Raw genomic sequence first — 21,597 nt, 5'->3', positions numbered from 1 at the left:
AAAGGTTTCCTTGGGGTTAAACTCCCTTTAATGCATTGTTATTTTGACTGTTCGTTTTCATTCTCATATTGGCAATAATAATCACCATATGATCTGACAATTGTGATTCGTTAATTATGAGTTTCTCATCTATCTTGTTTCCCTAGTGTTGTTGGACAACAATATTTATAAATGCTACTTGGGTATTTATAAATGCTACTTGGGGGCGTCCCTTTCTGTGGTCAAACTATCGACAAACTATATATTATATAAGATTTGAGGCTTTGCATGGTGGGGTATCGGTATCATTTCAGTTTGCGGTAACACCATGTGGTAATAACTACTGCTTAGAAGATATTAGTTCTGAGAAGAACTTGTCCTGCTTATTATCAACTTTGCTAAGTAGTTTTTTGTTCTGTTAAGAACAGTCCTGCTGTAAGTTCTAAACGAACTTGTCTTTAACAGAACAAAAAACTACTTAGAAACTATATATTCACGATAGTTTGGTGGATTGGCCAAAACAAAAATAAATTTGCAAATTTAATTCCTGTCCTACCCCTCAAAAAAAAGTTGTCCTTTTCCCTTATGTGAAAAAAAACTCCCTTAACTATTTTTAAAAATTTCCGTCCTATCTAACCCTCGAATGAGCAGTGAAATATCATAACCAGTCATTGTCCTCAACCCCATGATCAAGCCTGTGTCCTAATACAAAACCACAGCATGCACATAACACAGGCAATCTGGCACAAACACACACATACACTCTGTGGCCTATGATTACATAACCCTGCATTATTTTTCATGTATGAATATATTTAAATATGAATAGCCAGGCTTCTTCGAGCCAGGAAGTCCCTAAGCCTATTACTCTGTGGGTTTCTCTTGTCTGTCGGCATGCTTTTTGCCACTCTTGTCCTCCTGGAAACAAAGGGCTCACCAAAGCGTGCACAGAGAGACCATTGGGGAACCACAAAATGTTGCATGTTTTGCTGGTAGGATATCCATGCAGCTTGATGCTGGGCAATTCTTGGGGGCAGTGAGCTTTTTCTTTTGTGTCTCACTTAAAAGGTCCCATGTGGCATTGAGTCTGTAATGCTACAGGCTGTAGTGTAGTTTCCGAGAGGCCAAAGAAATGCAACTGAACACAAAATGATACATTGCTAGCCAAATTTAGTCACAAATTTTGTTGTTGTAAAACTGTTAACTTGGTTACAGTACATGTAAGGCCAAAATTAATAATAGTTCTGCTTCCAGTTACCCTACCTACTCTATTTTGACAGCCCCTACCCTAATTTAATTTTGGGAAAAAATTTGGAAAAACCCCAAATATCATCAATTGCTACCTTTTACCCTTGATTACACGCATACGCCTCTACATGTATATGAACGTTCACAAAAAAATGCTAAAAGAAAAAAAAGCATTTCCCTACCTACCTAACCTATTTTCAAATGCCATGTAAATGGACGCAGAGCTAATTTTTTTTGCCTGAAAGATACATGGCTCAGAATGCACACAATACAATTAGCTTTTTCAAATTTCAAAACTTACCATTAATACCAAATACAAACTTACCAAAAAAGTGGACCCACTGATCTCCATATACAATATGGATAGCCCATGTATCTACCAGAAGTGAAGTAACCGTCTGCCATATTACCACGCAAAGAATAATAGATTTGTTAAGAAAGCTTTTTAATTCAATTAATGGGTACACTTTTTTACTCAACGATTTAATTTTATGTTTTCAAAGAAATCAAAATGGCAATAAAATTGTTGTTTCTTAAATAAAATTTCTTTTTTAGAAAAAAAAAAAAATTATTTACTTTTAGACGACTATATTTTAGTTATTGTGAACAATGGGAGTTGTTGAGGCTGGTTCCCTCCACACATTCGAATGGAGAGATCGGGAACCACTGCATACATTGTAGCTTCATATTTTTTGGTACAGCTAAGAATGGCCAAGAGCTATCCAGATTTTTTTTACGTGGAGATCAGTGACTGGACCTGTAGAGATGAAGTTCTTAGAGATAGAGGGCGCTCTTTATATTTCATGTCCCATGTACAAAATTCTTCACACCAATTCTATTCTGTGTACAATATTCTTAAAATCATTGTTGTTCACGTTAAAGTAACGTACAAGAAATTCATTTGTAAAAGGCTACAGGGGAAAAAATGGGTGTTCTGATATGTTCAGCAGTTTTTTGTAATAATCACTTTTTAAATATATTTATTTTGCAATGGAAAGACATTTGGATGCCTGCCTTACATTTGTTTGATCATGGAAGAAATTCATGTATTAAATTAAAGCAAATTGTTTTCCGTACCCGTACATGAAAAAAAAAATGAAGAAAGAAAGAAAATGGTGTGACCTTGCTTAGTTGGCTTATGAATTATTCTCCATTAAAATTGATTTGACACTTGTAATCCGCTGACTCGCTTCTAGGAATGGTGATTTTATTTTTTGATTGATTTTATTCAGTGAACCACTTTTGTAGGATCACTGATATTCATGCCCATGTATATAAACATGGATTGAACGTTGATAAATTGTTGTGCCCAAGATAATTTGAAGTCAATACTTTCCACAGTTCTGATTATGTAATGCCGCTTCCGTTTTCATATGAATTATCCATACTGGCATTTTCAAAGTCTAATAAATTTACCATTTTTTTTTTAATCCCCTGATGTTTGTAACGTCTCGCGTAATTTGAAAGAAAGTCTAAATTCATTTGAGACTCGGATTACAAAAAAAAAAAATCCTTACTTGCTGTTGATTTTGTTTGTATTTGTGTTTGCTGACACGTTATACACTGTGAATCCCTATGCATACAGACTCTGGCAAGCCATAGGGTCACATCAAAAAGCTTGCGCATATATAATGAGCCTCAGCCACCAAGGGCAAACCAGTGGCTGTTACAGGAACCGCTCTCACTCCCTGCTGTCACAGTGCTTTTGATACCACCAAAGCCGTGTTTTTGCTTACAGATCAGGGGAGAGAGAGAGGTCACGCGGTCACTGGTTGTACCGCTACATGTTGTCACTGGGACTTGTTATTGCATAAAGTAACATGAAGTTAAATATTGTGCCCTGCGTCCAACGGTGAAGGATTTGGGGGTTTATTGTTGGGTGTAAATGTAGTGGAAGTTGAGTAAACTAGAGCTTTGCCGCACGCTACATTGCCAGCTACATGGGGTGGCCCATTGTTACAGTTTATTGATCAGAAGTACCCCGAAATCTCCCAAGCCCCTGGATTCTTTTTTTTCTTTTTTTCTTTTTTCATAATGAAAAGAGAGGGGCGAAGCATGAGCTATGGAAGTCATCGTTGTTTATTTAGTGACCCTGAATGGGGCTCTGGGTGTTGTAATCTCTTTTGTGTGGATTGAACAGATTTTCTGGAAAAAAAAGAGCTTGTTCAGGAGAGCTGATCTCGGGGTTATCTTGCGACACAATGTACGTACGTGCGCTGTGTAGTTTAGCGTGTGTAGGCGGGTTTTGCCCTCAGCCAGTTTTGCGAAGGTTTAAGTGGGTGGATACAATGGTTATGGGGAACTGGTGCATGCTGGAGTGTGTCTCAAGGTCTGATGAGCAGCCTTTTCTCCCAGCCAGTTTCAGGGATTGAAAAAAAAAAGAGAGAGAGAACTTTGCTATTTATTCAGTGGGCTGTTAGTGTGTGATTAGCCATGGCCCTTTATTATTGATTTGATGTGACTTGGTGCTGATGTAGGCAAACTTTCAGAGTGTCGTTAAGCTTATTGGGCAGGTGTTGGTTAACAAGTGTTTGATGGGTCTTCTTTTGTAGCATAAATTGCTGCTTGATTGTCCGGAAGTGATTGGGATCATTTACATGGCCGTAATTGATACAAAGTGGTGTACATACATGAGTTTGGACACGATACATGAATTTGGACACAAATAACTTGTATAGTTCTTGAGGGTTTTTTCTGTAACCCTAACAGTCCTGAATCTTCCAAATTCAATACTGAGTGGTCCATCTCTTTCCAACACTATGCTCGACAGGGACAGTTGGGCCCAACTCATCAAGTCATCATGAAAATGAATGAATGAAGAAGAAGAATACGATTTTGCACACCCCCTAGGGAGTTAGGAGTAATATTCCTGTTTTCAAATTTGATAACAGGGTTTGGACCACATAATAATTAATAACTTTGTAAAAAAAAATTTTTTTTGCATTTTAGTGCCTATAATTTCATGGTTGATAACATTCTTATGAGTGTAATTATTTAAAAAAAAACATACTTTGGTGTTTGCTTGTAACATTTTTTTTTATTCAAGACAAAATCACCCATGACCACTTGAACCATAAAACATTTTTTCCCTTTTTTCCAGTTTAATCTCAAAGGGCCAGGCTTGTATAATACATTTACCTGTAGTAGTCGTAACGAACGTACAATACAGGGCCCGCCACACATACCACAGAACCGACATGGGATATCTTGACTTGTTGCATTTACACAACAGTAGATGCCGTGGCTGCCTTTTCTTTGTGAGGTCGTAGGAAAAAAAAAGTCGGGGATACATTTTTTTTTTTGAGTTCCTGTCTGGCAAGGAGGTGCCGTTGCCCAGAGGGAAGCATTTTTTTCCCCCCACTGACAATATTGTACGTCAAGTGGCACTCCAGCTTGTGCAGAATTATTAGCAAGTTCTCCCTTGCTGACGTTATTTCGTTGAATTTAAATCATTCTCTTCAATTTTTTTTCCTTTTCTTCTCCTGTCCTGGATTTTTCAAGTGGCCAGAAGTGAGACTGTTATTACACAGCTGGGCATAGCTAGTTTAACCTGTCAGATATTATGCACACATGTATGCATCTTTTAATTCAGGAGATCGAGATAACGTTTTGAAATAAGTTGGTAAATTTTTGTTTCATGTATAAATTTATGTATGCAACAAACATATAGTTGTATGAGAATTGTGTAAATGTACCGGTATGTAAATAGATGAGTCTGTCTTCTTAAATAATGCTTGTCCCATCCGTCAGTCAAATCCAAACAAAACCTCCGAAAGGTTTGTCATAAAAAAAATAAATAATATTTTTGATACAGTATACGGTGGAATGTCGCTATACCGAACACCGCTATACCGAACATTCGGCTATACCGAACATTGTCCTTGGCTCCTGATTTTTGTGTACAAAACTTAACAAACATTGTTGTTAAAAATGGCAACAGAAGAGTGGCAAGTTGCTATTATTTCCCTGAGGAATAGAAGGGGAAAGCCCCCCCCCCCATTGATGTACATGTAGGTAGTAAGCTCAATTAAAAACTGTGTAATTACATAATTCGATAGTCGGCTTGTGTTCAAGGTTGTCTTTCTGTAACTACAAGGGCCGGCATGCATGGTAAAGTTCTGGGCACTATTTATTGAAGTGAGTACCGGAGCACTGACACCTTAAAATCGCTATACCAAACAATCGAACAATTTCTGTGGATCCCGCGAAGTTCGTTATAGCGGTGTTCCACAGTACACGCATTCTATCGTCGTTTCCTATTATTGCTTATTGAAAAATTAAGACTTTTTATGAAGGATCACCCATCATTTCCCTGAGACGTTCATAAAAGTTGCACAGCCCCTTATTCGTGAATGCAATGTGTCCAATAATTTAAGATTGCGAGTATCAACAGAACACCATCTACAAGTTCCACTGTCGAGGCCAATATTGTTCAGAGCTTGTAGTTCAGTCGACTGTTGTTAATTATACAAACTCAGGCAGACCTAGCCACAAGGTTTGTTATATCAGAATTTTGTATTAAGTGGAGGGCCAATCCTATTCATTGTGCACATAACGCGTAGTCTGGACCAAGGCTTTATGTTTGCTATAACCAGAATTTGTATTAACAGTGTTTGTATATAACGAGAGTTGACTGATCAACATTTGCAGAAATTTATGTACTAAGAAAAAAAGAGACATGTACTAAAAAACAAGAGGCAACCAGAGATATGTTTACAAACTAATAACTTGGAAAAACAAAGACACCCTTTTAGTCCAAAAGAAAAGACATCAAAGCAAAGTGTAGTTCACAACATTTTTTCTTTAATTGACCCTCTCAAACATTTATATATTTGTGATATTCATTTCACTTTGAGTACTTTCTTATCAAAATATTCTATGCAAACTTCAGTGCTAGCCTGAAGCATTTGCAGAAGTTGTCGGAAACAGTGGCTTATTGATTACCATACCACAATAGGAAGAGGGTTACATGTTGTAAGCACATACTGTATACACGATGTATGTGTTACCGTACGTGCCCTGAAATCTTCCCAGAAACATTTCAGGAAGGGGAAATGAACCTGAACGTTTCCTTGTTGAGAACGTTTTGGAGGAAATGATCGGGTCATTGTATCCTGCCACTAGATAGGACATTACTGATACTTACAGTACTAAAAACAATACCAGAGAATTGTGGAGATTGTACTTCTTTATGTTAGAACTTTACAGAGAAATTTTATTCATAAACAGGAAAGTGAATAAACCAATATTTTAACAGCAAAACAAACACAAAGCATTTGCACTCACAAACCTTGGAAAGGGATGTTAAAACTCTGTACTACATTGTGTTACATTGTGTTAATTCACTGGTGAATCCAAAACAAAATGTCCAGTGCTTGGGCACTTTGAGGCGCTACAGGGAGTAAAAGGCAGGGCGGTTTGGGGCGGTACAGTGACTGATGAGTTAACTCTGAGGTGGTACATCTAACCAAAAAGTATCTTGTCTATTTTACATACAGGCCTCCTTGAAATTGTTTTAAAAATCAGTGAATTTAACCATTATTTTTTTCCCATTGTCCACCTGTAGAGAGGGAGGCCGAACCCACATTTGGATGTCAATGGAGAACAACCTGTAGCACCATTTCTACACAAGGTACAGAAAATAGTCTTCCCGTAAAATCTAGGGTTTGTGTGTCCAGTAGACCAGGGGATTGGCCCGATTAAGGCCAAGTTCTGGTGAAATCTTGCTAACTTCTGTGCGTTGAGCGTTTAATCTCCGATTGTGGTATCCATGCATTTTTACAGCACTGTCTAGTTAACAGACTAGAATCCGATGTGCTTTTTGTGCAAAAGAATTTGTTAAAAGTTTCCTTAATTTTTGTTTTTGAAATACAAAAATGACATTGGCACACCAACAGAACTGCTGTTGCTCAGGTTTTCTCATTGTGCAGTAGGGCAATCAAACCCTCAGTTCAAAATCCGAGTTCTCCCTTGACATCCTGAATGTTGGGGCTTAATTTTAAGGTACATGTGTGTAAAGAAAATGCAAGTATCTAACGCAAAGCCTGACCTTCCAAGACCATTCAGAGACCCACTTCTTTTTTTTTGGGGGGGGGGGGATTTTTTACACTGTTAGATAACCTACAATGTATATTTCTATTGCAAACAGACCAAAACAGTTAATTAAATTGATCCGGTACATATGGGTATTTGTAAATCCCCCGTTCCCCCCCCCCCCCCCCCCCCCCCCGGCATTTGATAGGAATTTTGACAAGAGGTGTACAAGTCAAACATTCTTGCATAGAAAATTAGCACTAGATTCAATATTGTGGGGGGGGGGGGGGACCCCAAATACTGTACACACACCCACATCATCTGTCCTCATTAAACAGTGCCGCCCTTGGGTTCAGAGCACTTTATGTCTGTAATGTTAATTCTCGTAAGGGAACAGATACATCAACCCGCGTGTTGTGGTACAAAAGTGCAATTTGGGGCAGCTAAAGTATATATATTTATGGGTTGATGGGACAACCACATTTCCTGGTCTAGCTCCTTTATTTCCAGATGTTTATAAAGACCTAGTCAGTGTCTGTATATTTTCTCTTTTATTTTACACGTGGATTTTTCTAATTAGTTTTTAGATTCAGTTTAAAAGCGTTTTGTCTTTTAATACCAGACCCTTTGCATAGTAGCCATCTTGTCGATACCGGTACAGCGTCAATTAGTGAAATGTATGTGTCCCGCCCATGGGACGTCGTTGCTAGGTAAAAGGGCCCCCTCTTTGTTGGTGCACGGATCCCATAGTGACCCATAAGCAATTTTCAAATGTATCATTTGGACTAAGGGCCTCAATGCGCTCGTTTGTTGTAGACTGAATTAATGGATAGGTCCCCAGTGTTTTCAGGCATGCAACTTTTCCTCAGATCAGCTGATTTTTTCTTTTTTTTACTTCCCATGTGTGCCATTAAGATTGAAAAACACTGTACAAAGTCTTGGAAAGATGTGAATTTCCTCTTTTTTGTGACTTTCCAGTTGCATGCCTGTGTTATACAATGGTTAAAATAATTCAGGTGCAGCAGCCAATTTCCAATTTTTCCTTTCAACTTATAGATCTTTTACAAGTTATGGAAATGCCCTCCCTCCTTCGATATTTGCAGTTTGAATATGAGTAGCCCATTGAGCAGATCCCAGCTCAACCAAGTGAATGTCACGTCAAGTGTAAGCCCTGTTACCATCCGTAGCTCAGTCAGTTTCATCGCATCACCTAGAGCATGCATCATACAGCATTTCCTGCAATGACTTCCCTTGATAATACAAATTTCTCACAGCCCCCCCCTCCCCCCAAGAAAGTCTTATCCTGCCTAGCTTTTTCCTCTTCGTTATTTGTTTCGCTCCTTTTTTCCCCCCTTACATCTAAACTCCATGGTTGCAAATCCGCCACAGGCTGTAGGAGAGATCCTGAAGTCGGTCAGTGTATCGGCGGTGCTGACCTGCATTTGTATTTGTATGACTCACAGCTTGCCTCGCTGATTCGTATCGTACATATATACACCAGAAATGACCAACGCTGAAAAAAAAATGCTCACCTAGAGGTTTTCCCCGAACTGCTAAATAAAGATTAGCCACGTTTTAGGTCAAGTAGTGACTGTGTATATCAAGCAACTATAAGAAAGTTATCCCACAATTTCTCAAAAGACTTGGTTTTACCTTCTCTGTATGAGATATTTTATTGCCTTGATACGTAGAAATTATCTTCCACTTGTACCATTCTAGTTAAACCTGCCTTACATTTCCCAATGATGTAATAGGCCTATAATTATGTTCGTTTTTCTGCTATTCCCTTTCCAGAGCGCTAGCGGCGCAGCTCCGAGTCCAATACCTTAAATCTCTCAATGAATGAGTATTATGATCTTTCTGCCGTTCTCATTCCAGGGCAATGCAGGTCTCAGTCCAATGCAGGTCTCAGTCCAATGCAGGTCTCAGTCCAATGCAGTACTGTGGATTTCTCAGTGATTTAACATACAATCCTCTTTCTTGCCATTCCCTTTCCAGAGCGGTGCAGATCCCAGTCCAATACGTATTTTCTGCCGTTCTCATTCCAGAGCGGTGCAGGTCCCAGTCCAATGCAGTACCCTTGATTTTTTTCAATGATTTAACATACAATCCTCTTTCTTGCCGTTCCCTTTCCAGAGCGGTGCAGCTCCCAGTCCAGTATTAGGTCAGATGCCCCCTAACGATGGGATGCCTCCCAGTGGTCCAATGCCTCCAGGCTTCTTTCAGGTAAGCTGGCCTCATCCTCATTGTCTCATCTCCCTCCTCATGTCTTGCATGGAATTGCCTTTTGATTTGGAGACAAAAAAATCCCGTTAGTTTTTTTTTTTTTCCAATTTTTTTTCTCACTGTTTGTGTTCATTTCCTTCATTGCAAAAAAAGAGAGACAGTTTTGTTATTTCTAAAAAAAACCCCAGTTTTGTTGTAGTTGAGTCCATCGCAAGTTCATCACAAGTTCAATGACACTCAAGTCACGAGTCTAGTCTCCTTTCCAGTCACAAGTAACTGCGGTGAACAATGACAAAGGAATGCTTTAATCACAGTTCATTTGAATAGCTAGTGACTTGACTGTGGACGGGATGACACGTGATGGACTGTTGATTAACTTGTGACTCAAATACAACGCTAGTTTTTACCAGTGGTGTATGATTGCTCGTCAAGGGGCAAGTTCGCGCAAGAACTATTGTTGACCAATGGTTAGCCATAGTTTGACTTAAGTTAGTCCGAACTCTGTCTAGTCAACGATGGTTAACTACACTAGTTAACTACACTAGTTGACTATTTGGAACCAGCCTACTGGGCCTGGTTGCATCGCTAGTAACCAACAGCCGCATTCATAACGTATAGCATGGAGCCAGGACCCAAAAGTTTTGCGATTACATTTTGACCAGTGTTTGACTAGAGACGTTCGCACGTTGCTATTAGTGCGCAGGCGTAAGGTACGTCACAAATCAACCACTAGTCGACTAATGGTCCTTGCCCGAACTTGCTCTTGGATTTAGTTCTTTGAAATCACTTAATTCCATTCCCGTATGCTTTTTGTAGTAATTTTTAGAGTCGGCAGCTCACATGCATGCACCACAAATTTAAGAATGCTTTCATTCTAAATGTCCATATATTCCAATTTTCAAAGTAAACATAAAAACGAAAGTTCAAGAAAACAAAAAAAGCTTTGTATCAACTCTACACTACTGGTTCTACAATTTGATGATTGTGTTTTGCATGAATTTTAGTTTGTGTGGGTGATTGTGGGTTTTGTGCATGTAATACTGCGAAGCCTTTTGAAATCCTACAGTTGGATTTTTAAAAAAGGAATTATGCTAATTGTTTTTCCCTGAAATATGAAAAAGAAAAATTGATCACAAAGGGCAGAAAAAAGAGAGGATAGCCAGAATATTACCGCCACATTTCCTCATAAATGTGTCGCTCGTCACCCCCCAAAAAATAAGACATCAGAAAGTCACTATCAGTCCAATTCTAAGCAGATACAGTGAATGCTTGTTTATTAAGGAGAATCAAATCACAGCTTTTTCATTTTGTGCCCAGTTTTTCCAGTTTTCACAGATTTCCTTGCCTTTTTTTTAATGGGAATAGCCAACCACAAACCAAAATCATTGGACTGTTTACAACCCTGTTTCTTCGTAAATTTCGTCAACTTGGCTTCACATTAGTATGAAAATAGTTTGAACTACCTCATTTCTGGGAAATATTGGCATTGCTATATATGCAGCGCATTTTGCCGAGCGATTTTTGGCATCAATCCATTATTTTGCCACAAACGGAAGGAATACACTAGATCCAGCAGCACTTTCAGTGACACTCAAGAGCGTCCTTGAGAAAAATGTGTGAATCATGAATGCGGAAGGCACACACGGAAGACACCAAATTTGACAAAGTCTGTGAAAGTGGGTGACCACTTTCGCATCTTCAAGACATTTCAAAACTCGGACTAGTGAATTTCTGATGTTTGCATTAAAAGAAGTCAAAACAGTGTTTTCTAACATCATCTCATGTGATGTGTACAAAGTGTATCACGTGTGCACCTCACAGGTTTGCAAAATGTATGAAATATTAAAACACATCAGTATGCATATATCGTTGGGTCTCCACTGCACTTTAAGTACCCTAGCATGCAGAAATACATGTTTAGCTGGTAAAATTATATTGAAAGGAACCTAGATGTAACGCAGCCTTTAAACTAGATCAGTTCTTGTTTGTTGTAGCATAATCAATACAACATCAAATTTCAACACACAAGTGAACAAAATTTGACAAGGTCTCTGAGAAAATTTCTAAAGCAATTTATCAGTGTAATGAAATCCTGATCTTGTCCTACTAAGTGAGGTAGCCAGTTAAAATTCGACCATCCCGGGTTTTTGTTTTGAGACACGAGCTGTAGCGCGGTTGAAACAGCATTGCGCAAATGTAGTGCATTAACAGTTAATGAACAAAGCCTCGCCGAGTGAAATTACCCACGCTGTTTAAATGTAAACCCTCGGTATTTATGATCCACGTAATCCATTACAATGGATGGCATTACTCGCAACATGTTCACACACACAAAAAGAAAACCACTGACCAAACCCAACCTAACCAAACCACACTGCCCCATGCCAACTAATCAATGCCCGCGAAACTACCCCAGCGCATCTCCTGGCCGCGCACTGCCATCCCTGACCAGGGGTATCCATGGCAACCGTGACTCAGCCTCCCGGCCCCAACGGCAGCAGTTCATCTGACGTAACCATGCTTTCTCAAAATACATTTTTTTTTTTTTTTTTTTTTTTTGGCTGGTGACCATCCTCGGTGCCTTATCATTCAGTATGATGTAGCATTATGCCTGAGTTGGTTTGCTGTGAACCATTTGGCCGCGTATTCCTTAGGTGCATAAGTAAGCATGACCAAATGAGAAACGAAACAAAAATAATAGCAAAAACTTTGGTATACCTTGTGCTCAGTCATTTGAAATTTGAAAACAAATTTGCCTTGTTTTGATATTTTTAACATTCTTTCAGAAATAATGAGCTGGCTAATTGTCATCCTGTGTTAGGAATCTTCTAAATTTGACAAACAAATAGCAACAAAAATTTGCATAAGCTCCAGCTTACATATTTTTCCCTGTCATTTTTGAAGGAAAATGCAATGCAAATTAAATATTTTAAATTTGACAGAAATTTTAAATTTGAAAGAGAAAAAATGAAGTACAGTTTGAAAATGACAGACAAGAATAGGATATTCCATTTGAAAATATGGGGGAGTGTTAAGTGAGGGACACATGGCACAGGCAAATGTTGTCACTTTAACCTGCTGCGATTAATGTTCAGTTTTGTTAAATGTACCTGAACGTTGGGTACATTTGTTGTGGTAAAAACCTAAAGCGTCGTGTTTCAATCTCGCATTCACTAGAAAAGGTCTGTCAGTTCAGGATTCACGCATACCTGCACATGCATACGTATACCTGTCCGATACATAACCTACATGCATACAATTGTTCTGTGTGATTCGTATTAACCAAACAACTGTAAATAAACTGGAAGGGAAAAAAAAGAGAGATGACAGTAATTGCATGCACCAATGATATTGGCAAGTTTCCAACAATTCAGTCAAACGTAGGCTCTACAGGCTGTGTATATCATGCATTTCCCTGCGATGGGGAATAAAGTTCAAGTCGTCTACTTGTCTGGCTGTTCACACACACATTGCGTGGCATTTCTGTCCACCAGCAACAACCCTTCATTGTACTTTTTTTTTTAAAGAGACATGTACGCGCAAATACATGCATGTGTATGGAGATCAACCTAATTATGAAAAATGTATTTTTCATTTTTGTGTGCGATCTTAACCAAGATGGTTTCTGTCACTCAAACCATGCTCATATGAATTTGGGTCATTCTATAAATTTGGGGTCCACTTTTCCCTTTTCCCTGTTACATCCATATATGACATCTACATAGTAAACGTATGATTTCATAATTTTTGATGCACTCTTTAATGCAGTCATCCTCCAAGAGTGATTATGAATAGCAAACTACCTACTACATGTAGTCGAGTGCTACCCAACAAATAAAACATCGTTTGAAGTCATTCTTAATGATACTTGAATGGCAAATTACAAAGTTCACAGGTAACAGGGACAGGAAAAACATCACACTTTGAGCCCTAAATTTATATAATGACCCATGTACATGAATATCAATTTGCACTTGAATGGTTCTGTTTCAAATGGCTAAACATCTCTCCAATCTCAAAGCCGCTTGTGTATTGTATAAATAAATGAATATAATGGGCAGAAACCAACAACATTTTGTAGAAATTGTGTGCGGTACATTGTAGAAAAAAACATGATGGGCATGTACAATGTACATGTAGTTACTTGTAGGGTGTGAAAACATGTAGTAGAAATAAAAATAAGATAAAAAAAAATACTCATTTTATTCTGAAAGATGAGTTTCCTTCAATAGTTAACAAAAAGTAATCTCTGGCAAAATGATGTATTCATAAAATATTTGTATCTGCAGAAACTTGTGATTCTTTGCTGCCTAATCTGTAAATATTTGATAGAGTTTTAGCCACGTCACAGTCATATTATTTATGGGACTCCACCCAGGCATTGTGCGCACACCTGTAAACACCTCAATTAAAGGCAGTCTATGAATAGAAAGTTATGTGGTCGAAAGTGAAAGCATTTTGGGGGAATAGACGGGGATATCCTTATTACACCTAAAATGCTAGACTGATCTGCATAATTTCTTTTTTTTTATAGATTGAATTAAAGGTGCACACCAGTTGTACTCATTTTTCGATTCATCGAGCTTCACACAAATGAGCTTTTGTGATTTTCACAATCTATGACTTCACATTGTCTGAAATGCATTCAGCATTGCAAATATCGTAAGTCACAGATTTATATTAAGCCAGTGTTCTTCAGAACAACATCTTTTCAGTTTGTCATGGTTGTAGAAGACCTGTATATTTTTGTATGAGGAGGATTCTCAACCACTGTTTTACATACTTGTACCAGTAGTTGTGTATAGATTTATAAGAAATGGTATTTTGGATTTGTTGAAGAAGATTGCCACGTTGGGAGTATCTACTTGCGTAGACAGTATCCAATGGAGAAAATTAAAAGTGTAATATTTAAAAAACAAAAGGTACAGGTTATCAAAATTTCATGGATTTGTAGTGACTACTAAAAAAACAAATGCTAAATTCCCCATCAACACCTCCCTGACACCTTTCCCAAGACCAAGACCTAACAAGCGTAACGTCACATTCTGTGAACCAACCACAATGCAGGGTTAATCGCAGCCTGCCTCCCTGCACACGAGCGTGCAAGTAAAGATTCCCCCTCTTGAGTCTTGACGCATTCTAATCATCGGCCAGTACCTCGGACAATGGACACGGAGTGGGATGGACATGGCACAAGCCTACCTACCTCTCCCCCCCCCCCCTCGTCTATCTTATCGCCTCTTGACCTTGAGAGAGGTGCTAGAAAAATTAAGTGGGGATCTCGTGCTTGAGTGAACTCGCAAGTTGGGGGAGTTTTATTTGCAAAAGTGTGATGACTCCCTTCACGCTTATTTTGCTTGATACATCTACAAGCATTTCAGTAGTACCAGAAAGACTTGCACTGAATTGTCGAAAAGAATTCAAATTGACAAGTAACTTGGGTTTAATGTTGCAGTATTTGATATCAGGACTTTTGGAACAATTGCTCTGTGTACTTTCTTACATCTCACAATTATTGGATGATTTTTGTTTGAACATGGAAATCTACGGTAGATGTGACAAAGGGAAGATGAATTCTTCAAAACATTATCAGTTTTTTAGAAAAAGAAAGAAAAGAACGCTGCCCTGTTAAGCACACTAACTCAGTTTTTGTCGTTTTTGTAATAAAATTTGGTGCTAGAATTTTTCCAGTTGACATCAAAAGTTGAGTCCAAGGTTCCTGTGCGAGCTTATCCGATAATCACCAGACAGTCAAGACAACCCAGGAGGTTTGTGCCCCATGTACATTGTAGGCCGGGACACATTTCTCCAAGGATTTCGCTCACCCGCGAAGTCAAATTCCCCCCTTCCTTGAACCCCTTTTCCTAATTGTGTTTACTCCTCTTCCGAAAGATTCATGCCATGAAAAAGTTTTACTTCTGGGTCTCTGAGCTCGATAGGATCACAAGGAACGATGGAATTTTTTTTTGCGTCAGGGACGTGTTAATTTTAATATTAGATTCTGCCCTTCACTAGTGTAGGTGTTAAACCTTGGACTGGCCTTGCGAAACTTTTCATATTTTTTTTTTGGGGGGGGGTGGGAGGGTGTAGAACTTTTAAACCTAAAAGATAGATGTTGCAATTTTCTATTAGCGTGGTATGTACCAAGTCTACTAGAATCTACTATCACATTGCTTTTGCAAATGTGATTGTTTAAAATTAGTTTTTGCTTTTCATGTTAAAGGATGGTTATTGTGGGGATTACAGTTAAAGTAAAGAGTTGGAAAGAACGTTGCAACCTGACGCTGCTTTTTTTCTTCATATATCATCCCAATGAAGGTCAGTCATTGCAAAAATGATGAAAAGACATGAATCTGGGACTGAGAAACATTTCCAGTTTTTGGTAGGAAATACTTTTAAAAACGTCTTGACTCTCCATAGACTTTGTACACAACCGCTGATGTAGCGTCAGGTTGCACCATTCTTTCCAAAGTGCTCGTGATCACATCACATTCACTTCTTATGAGTTGTGGATGATTTCTGGGGAATCAGACTTTGGCACCAATTTTTTTTTAAGCGAGGAAATACAAGATATTTCAAATGAGTTTTCTAATTACAAGCCTCTGGTACAAAAATGGTACAAGGTTTTAGAGAAATACGAGCCAAAACATGTTAAACAGCTGAAAATGTGAATAAGACTTAAGCTTTTCAGCAGGGAAGGAAAAGCCCTCAGTTATTGACAAAAATCCACCAGGTGGTGGTCTGGGAAGCCAGTCTAGGATTTGATCCCTGCCTTGGCCCCCATAGTTCCTTAGCCCACCGACACTGTGAGAGTTGTACTTGTACCAGTACCTCCTGCATCAAGAAGTGTGCCGAGGTAACCCGATCATTTGTTTCTCCCCGTGATCTCTGTCAGTTCGTTGCCCCCATGGCCCCAACAAAATAGTCCTTGGGGAGGAAATGTGGAATTTCCAATTTCTGTATGCATGTTCATGAGGTAGGCTGTGAGGATACCGTGAAAGTTTCAGTTTTGGAAGTTGGGGTTGGTGGACAACAGAGGGGGCTGTTTTGAAAACAGCACCACAGATGTAAACCTACATGTACATGTTTATACTTCAATTTGAGAACAGGCTTCAGCTCTCTCATTTTCTTCATTTAGCAGCTCGCTTATTCCTGCAAAATGAAGTAGATAACTTGAATAATATCTGCCACAATGTTGTGTTGTGGCAAAACTGAGGTGTGCTATGAGTGCACATGGAGATCATGTGCCTGGATTGTTTGTGTACAAAGCGGCAGCATTTATATATCCACAACGACATGGTCGCAAAACTTTGCCTACTTTAATTCTTACAAAAATCATGGGTGATCACATGCCTAACCCTAACCTTCCCAACTCCATCAAAATCCATTCCCCCTTTGGGGGATTTTGGCAGACAAGCCATCTGTACCAAGTCCATCAAAATCCACCTATAGTAGTGGTGGTCTTGTGGTGGATTTCAGCGGATTTGGTCCTGAAGCAATAATATGTGAAGCAGGGTCAGTGATGGATTTCGGTGGACTTGGTCCAGTCCTTAGTAGAAGACAGTAGGAGTTAGGGTTAATTAAAGAGGTTGTGAAATGCTCGAAGACATTTCCGTCATTTTTTGGGTATATGTAGCCTAAGGTGTGATGAAATAAAAACGACTATTGTTTCTGTCATAAAATGAGTACAAAAGGTACTTTTGAGAGCTGATTTTCAAGTCCTGTCATGCCTGTTTCGACCCGAACGTGCAATTTGTGTAAAAGTTGTCTTTGCAGCAAACAAAACACAGTAAAACGTGACGTAATAAACAGGACTCCCGATGCAGAGTAGCATAAACGAGTCCTGTTTATTACGTCACGATTTACTGTGTTTTGTTTGCTGCCCGCAACGACAACTTTTACACAAATTGCACGTTCGGGTCGAAACAGGACCTGAAAAATAGCTCTCAAAAGTACCTTTTGTACTCATTTTATGACAGAAACAATAGTCGTTTTTATTTCATCCCACCTTAGGCTACATATACCCAAAAAATGACGGAAATGTCTTCGAGCATTCCACAACCTCTTTAATGTCTGCACAACCAGCATATTATGCACACAATACCTTGAACAAGAGTTGGCTGATACTGTGAAGGGTGTTGTAAAAATAATATTAAAGCTGATGAATCTATTGGACGATTGGCTGACCTGCTTGAGTGAACATGTGGATTCAAGGTGTGTTAGGTGCATTGGCTTTTTTTACAGACAGATCGGAAGAGCGCAGCGAAGGTGTACATGTATGCTATATAGCATCCTGTGACAGTTTATGTAACGAACGCATGCTATATCCTGGCACAGTTCAAGTTACAAACTGGGATTGTGTGCTGTGCAACCTGTCCCACATAACAGCACTTACTAAACTTTCGACGCAAATTGCAACTCTGGTCGAATTTTTGTAAAAATAAAGCCCTGTCTTGCATCTGGACCTGTTTTTTTTGTGCCTGGACCTGAGAAATTTCAGCGCAAGTCCCAAAGTTAGTTTTATACGTATGCTCTCTAGTGGGAAAGGAACTTACAGTACTTATTTCCCAACTTTTTTTTTTTTTTTTTTTTACTCTTAACCGAAACTTTGAAGTTCGCTTCAAAACCTACATGTATGTCAACATGTAGGGATGTAAAACTTAAACACAGTTCCTCGTGACCGGGTGAAACCAGTTCAGGGCACCATAACCAAATAAGGACAACCGTGCCCCTCCTTCAACTTAGAATGGCGTCCATGTTTGAAAAACATGTTTACAGAATATCATACCTGTGCGTTTCCTCCCCAAAGACTCAGACATGGTTGTCAGCCCAACTTCCTTGTCGCCTGCGCTGCGCGGGAGTCCGCTGGGAGTAAATATCCTGCATACTGGATTTTTTTTTTTTTTATAATGATTTTTTTTTTTTTATGGGGGTTAGTTGATAATGTTTCTTGGGAGAGGCAGTTGTAGAAAGCCTTACTCGGAGCATGGTTGTATCAGGTTGGACAATCTATTTTGTGTGTGAGGAAGTTCCGAGGGTTTTGCACCCAGGTCAGCTCAGGCATGACCTATATTGGTTTACAAATCTAGGACAGGGTGGGATCCGGCAATGCAGGTGCAGTGGTTCTGAACGTAATTGTGAACATAAACAGGATTCTGGCAATGATGGTTTGAACCTCTATCGGCGTTGCTGTGCCTTGTGTTGTCTCGCGCAACTTACAAGGCAGTTTTCTGGATATATTTATGGGTTCGTTTGAATGGAAATTGCTCAGACACAGGAACAGTTGGACACAAGTACCCTTGTACGAAACGTATGGGCAGCTCGTGACTGCTGTCTGTTTTGTTGCATGTTTAGCCTTCCATTTTTAGTGCCACTTGTTAACATCTACATTCAAGGATGTTAATATTTCATACCTGAAATGTACTATTATTTTTTTCATTGTAAATTGTGAATTGTATTGGAACAAAATAAAGGTAATGAAAAGGATATTAAAAGAACAAAAACAAATACAAATGACAACTTCTCAAGTGATAAACAAATAATTGAAAATAGAATCAAAGCAACACTGTTCTTACCTGCAAGCTTCAGGTCGAACAAACTGTTGTCGGGTACTTCAGGTTCTGGGGTTTAGAGAAAAAAAAATGATTGAATTCGTTAAAATCAAATATGACATTTGAAGTCGGTCATTACTGTCAATGTTGTGGAGCCAAATATCCAAGCATCCAACATAGCATAACCTATAGACTTAGGCCTATAGACCATTATGTTGCAGCCATCTTGATTTTTTTCCCATTCAAATCAATGTAACCAAAGCAAGGCTGGAAGGAAAAATAGTCTGGTTCCTTTTTGCACAAAAAATTATCATTCAGTTCTGTTATTGGATACAGGGAACATGACTGAAATGGGGGCAGCTTGATAAAGGTCTATTGAGTTCTTGGCAGAACCTTTGAAATAGAGCGTGCTAACCACACTTGACATGCTATTATGCTATGGGAATAATACAATTGTTGAACGTATACCTGTTGCAAAATGCATTATGTCCGTACGTTCGCCTGTTGGATTACATTAACAGTCTAAAATATGCGGTTGTAAATGTTTGGTTGAAATCTGTGAAGGCTGGTAAAAATCATTGTTTTTAAGATTAATTTTTTGTTTAATTTGAACCAAAAATGCCAGATGTTTGCCCCAGAAAATATTTTGAATTACATTTAAAATAATGACAGTCTGAGCTGTGTTTTTTTCCAAACAAACACATTTTTTTTCGTCGGTTGATGATTCTGTGCTATCCTTTTCTTTGTAAAAAAAAAATGAGACATTAATTTGACAATTATTGAATTTAAAGAAACGTCAATCGTTCCAAAAATAAAGACAAAGCAGTAATGCAGAGAACCCAATCTCCCATTTGCATGAATTGTTTGCATGAAGATTTCAGAATTTGCATGGTTTGTTTTTGGTTTTTCTCTTTCTTTCATTTTGTGTGTGGTTGTTTGTGGCTTCCTGCATTGCATGCTCCTCCAATGTGTCTGCAACGTACATGAACATACTCCATCATCTTCATCGTTACCAACCAAATCCTCCCATCCCACCCCCTCCAAAAAACATCTTCATTGGGTAGAATCCCATGCGGCACTCACCCTCACACCAGAACCCTGGCCCCGGGGGACCCCCTGGGGGACCCCCTGGGTCACAGCCCTCACCCCACGCTCAGCATCATCACCACGGCAGTCCCATGATGCAACAGAACCAGGTGGGTCGTACCATTCTCACTGAAGGGGACAGCGTCAGTACCATTCTCACTGTGAAGGATGTGAAATAGAGTGCATTCTCATGTCATTTCTGCAACGTCTGATTTGGGAACAGTGTTTAAGCCCTAACTTGAATTGGAATTCATGTTTCCGTTTGAATTTTTTTTACAAATTTTTATTAGAGTATTTTGTGTTCAAGGTAATATATACAACATTCGCAAATTTCAGAAAACAAAACTACCAAAAAGTTATTGTGAAATACGTTACTTGACTATAAGAGAATAATAGTCCCAAGCGTCCTGTGAAATTGTGGCACCTGGTGTGCTGTCATGTTCAAGAAAAGTTGCATTTTTGTATCAATTTCCAACAATGGTCAGCCGACCATTGTTGGAAAAGAATGAGACACCAATACTGCCCCCAATTTTACCAAATTTAGTTAGTCCACATTTTGTTTGCAATGGGTAGCAAGCCAGCTATAGTCTGGTTCCCCGACCTGACAATTCCTGACGTCTAGAAATAGCTCCTTTTTATCTGAAGTAGGGTCAGGGAACCAGACTACAAGACCGGCATGTTTTTTTCTTGGTTTTTCCAGCAACTATGAACACAAAACTTGAAACAGGTCAGTGTAACAATATTTGCTGCAAAATACAAACCCCCAGATCCATTCATTTCTGAAAATTACAGCAAAAGCAAATGTTGTATGTTACCTTTAACGGTAATGCTCATTCCCTTAATGAAATTGCCATCTCCCGAAAGACCACTTTGTTCCAGCTGCATGGTTGTTGTAGTGTAGTCTGGCAAACAGTATTCCTACATATGCATGATAAGGGAAAACCTGTTTGCATGAGAGAAAAGTCTAATCAATGTTAGTAACAATTGTGTTTAACCTTCTGGCTTTAGTTGAACCACACACAAAGCCACAAACAGTCGTTATGAAATACAGGCTTCAAAACACTCCACAAATAGTAAAGATTAATTTCAACTGCTCAGCATGCAACAATATATTAGCTTGACATTAAGAGTTGTGGACACACGCGCCGCAATTCTCATTCACAGGCTGCACATAAAAATGGCTGCATCAATGGGCAAACTGGGAATGGTGAACAATAAAAGTTGATGATGTTGTTGATTAAAGCCAACAAAATAACAAAGTTGATTTATTGCACTATTTCAGTTGTTGCTAGGGTTCATTTGGTTTGGAATGGGGAAGATCGTTACATGCTGGCAATAATTTGATGTTCTTTCTAACGTTCCTTTTTTTTTTGGTTTGTATTCTTTTTTCAGCAGTTACCTCCTCATCACATGGATGGAAATCAAGTAAGTTGTGCCAATGACTGAAATTATTTGTGAAGAGCCCAAATATAAA

General features: G+C 38.9%; 1 protein-coding gene and 1 long non-coding RNA gene across 16 annotated transcripts in view; one reads left to right on the top strand and one right to left on the bottom strand.

Moving 5' to 3' along the window:
* Nucleotides 1-21,597, top strand: part of LOC119738214 (single-stranded DNA-binding protein 3-like) — a 64,129-nt gene that overhangs the window by 38,296 nt on the left and 4,236 nt on the right. For 6 of the 15 annotated variants that reach the window (XM_038212986.1, XM_038212993.1, XM_038212991.1 and 3 more), the window contains 4 exons: nucleotides 6,794-6,859; nucleotides 9,397-9,486; nucleotides 20,102-20,233; nucleotides 21,516-21,548. In XM_038212986.1, coding sequence (XP_038068914.1) covers nucleotides 6,794-6,859; nucleotides 9,397-9,486; nucleotides 20,102-20,233; nucleotides 21,516-21,548 — 321 coding nt within the window. The remainder of the gene's footprint in view (nucleotides 1-6,793; nucleotides 6,860-9,396; nucleotides 9,487-20,101; nucleotides 20,234-21,515; nucleotides 21,549-21,597) is intronic. The other 9 variants (XM_038212992.1, XM_038212990.1, XM_038212988.1 and 6 more) reach the window with 3 other exon arrangements.
* Nucleotides 8,609-19,107, bottom strand: LOC119738216. Its single transcript, XR_005272441.1, has 2 exons — nucleotides 19,062-19,107; nucleotides 8,609-9,544 (listed from the first exon to the last, which is right to left on the bottom strand). It is a non-coding gene; the product is annotated as an uncharacterized LOC119738216 (long non-coding RNA).

The sequence above is a fragment of the Patiria miniata genome, unplaced genomic scaffold, assembly GCF_015706575.1.
Source record: "Patiria miniata isolate m_02_andy unplaced genomic scaffold, ASM1570657v1 HiC_scaffold_3, whole genome shotgun sequence".
Lineage (NCBI taxonomy): Eukaryota > Metazoa > Echinodermata > Asteroidea > Valvatida > Asterinidae > Patiria > Patiria miniata.
This window is presented reverse-complemented; position numbering and strand designations above follow the sequence as displayed.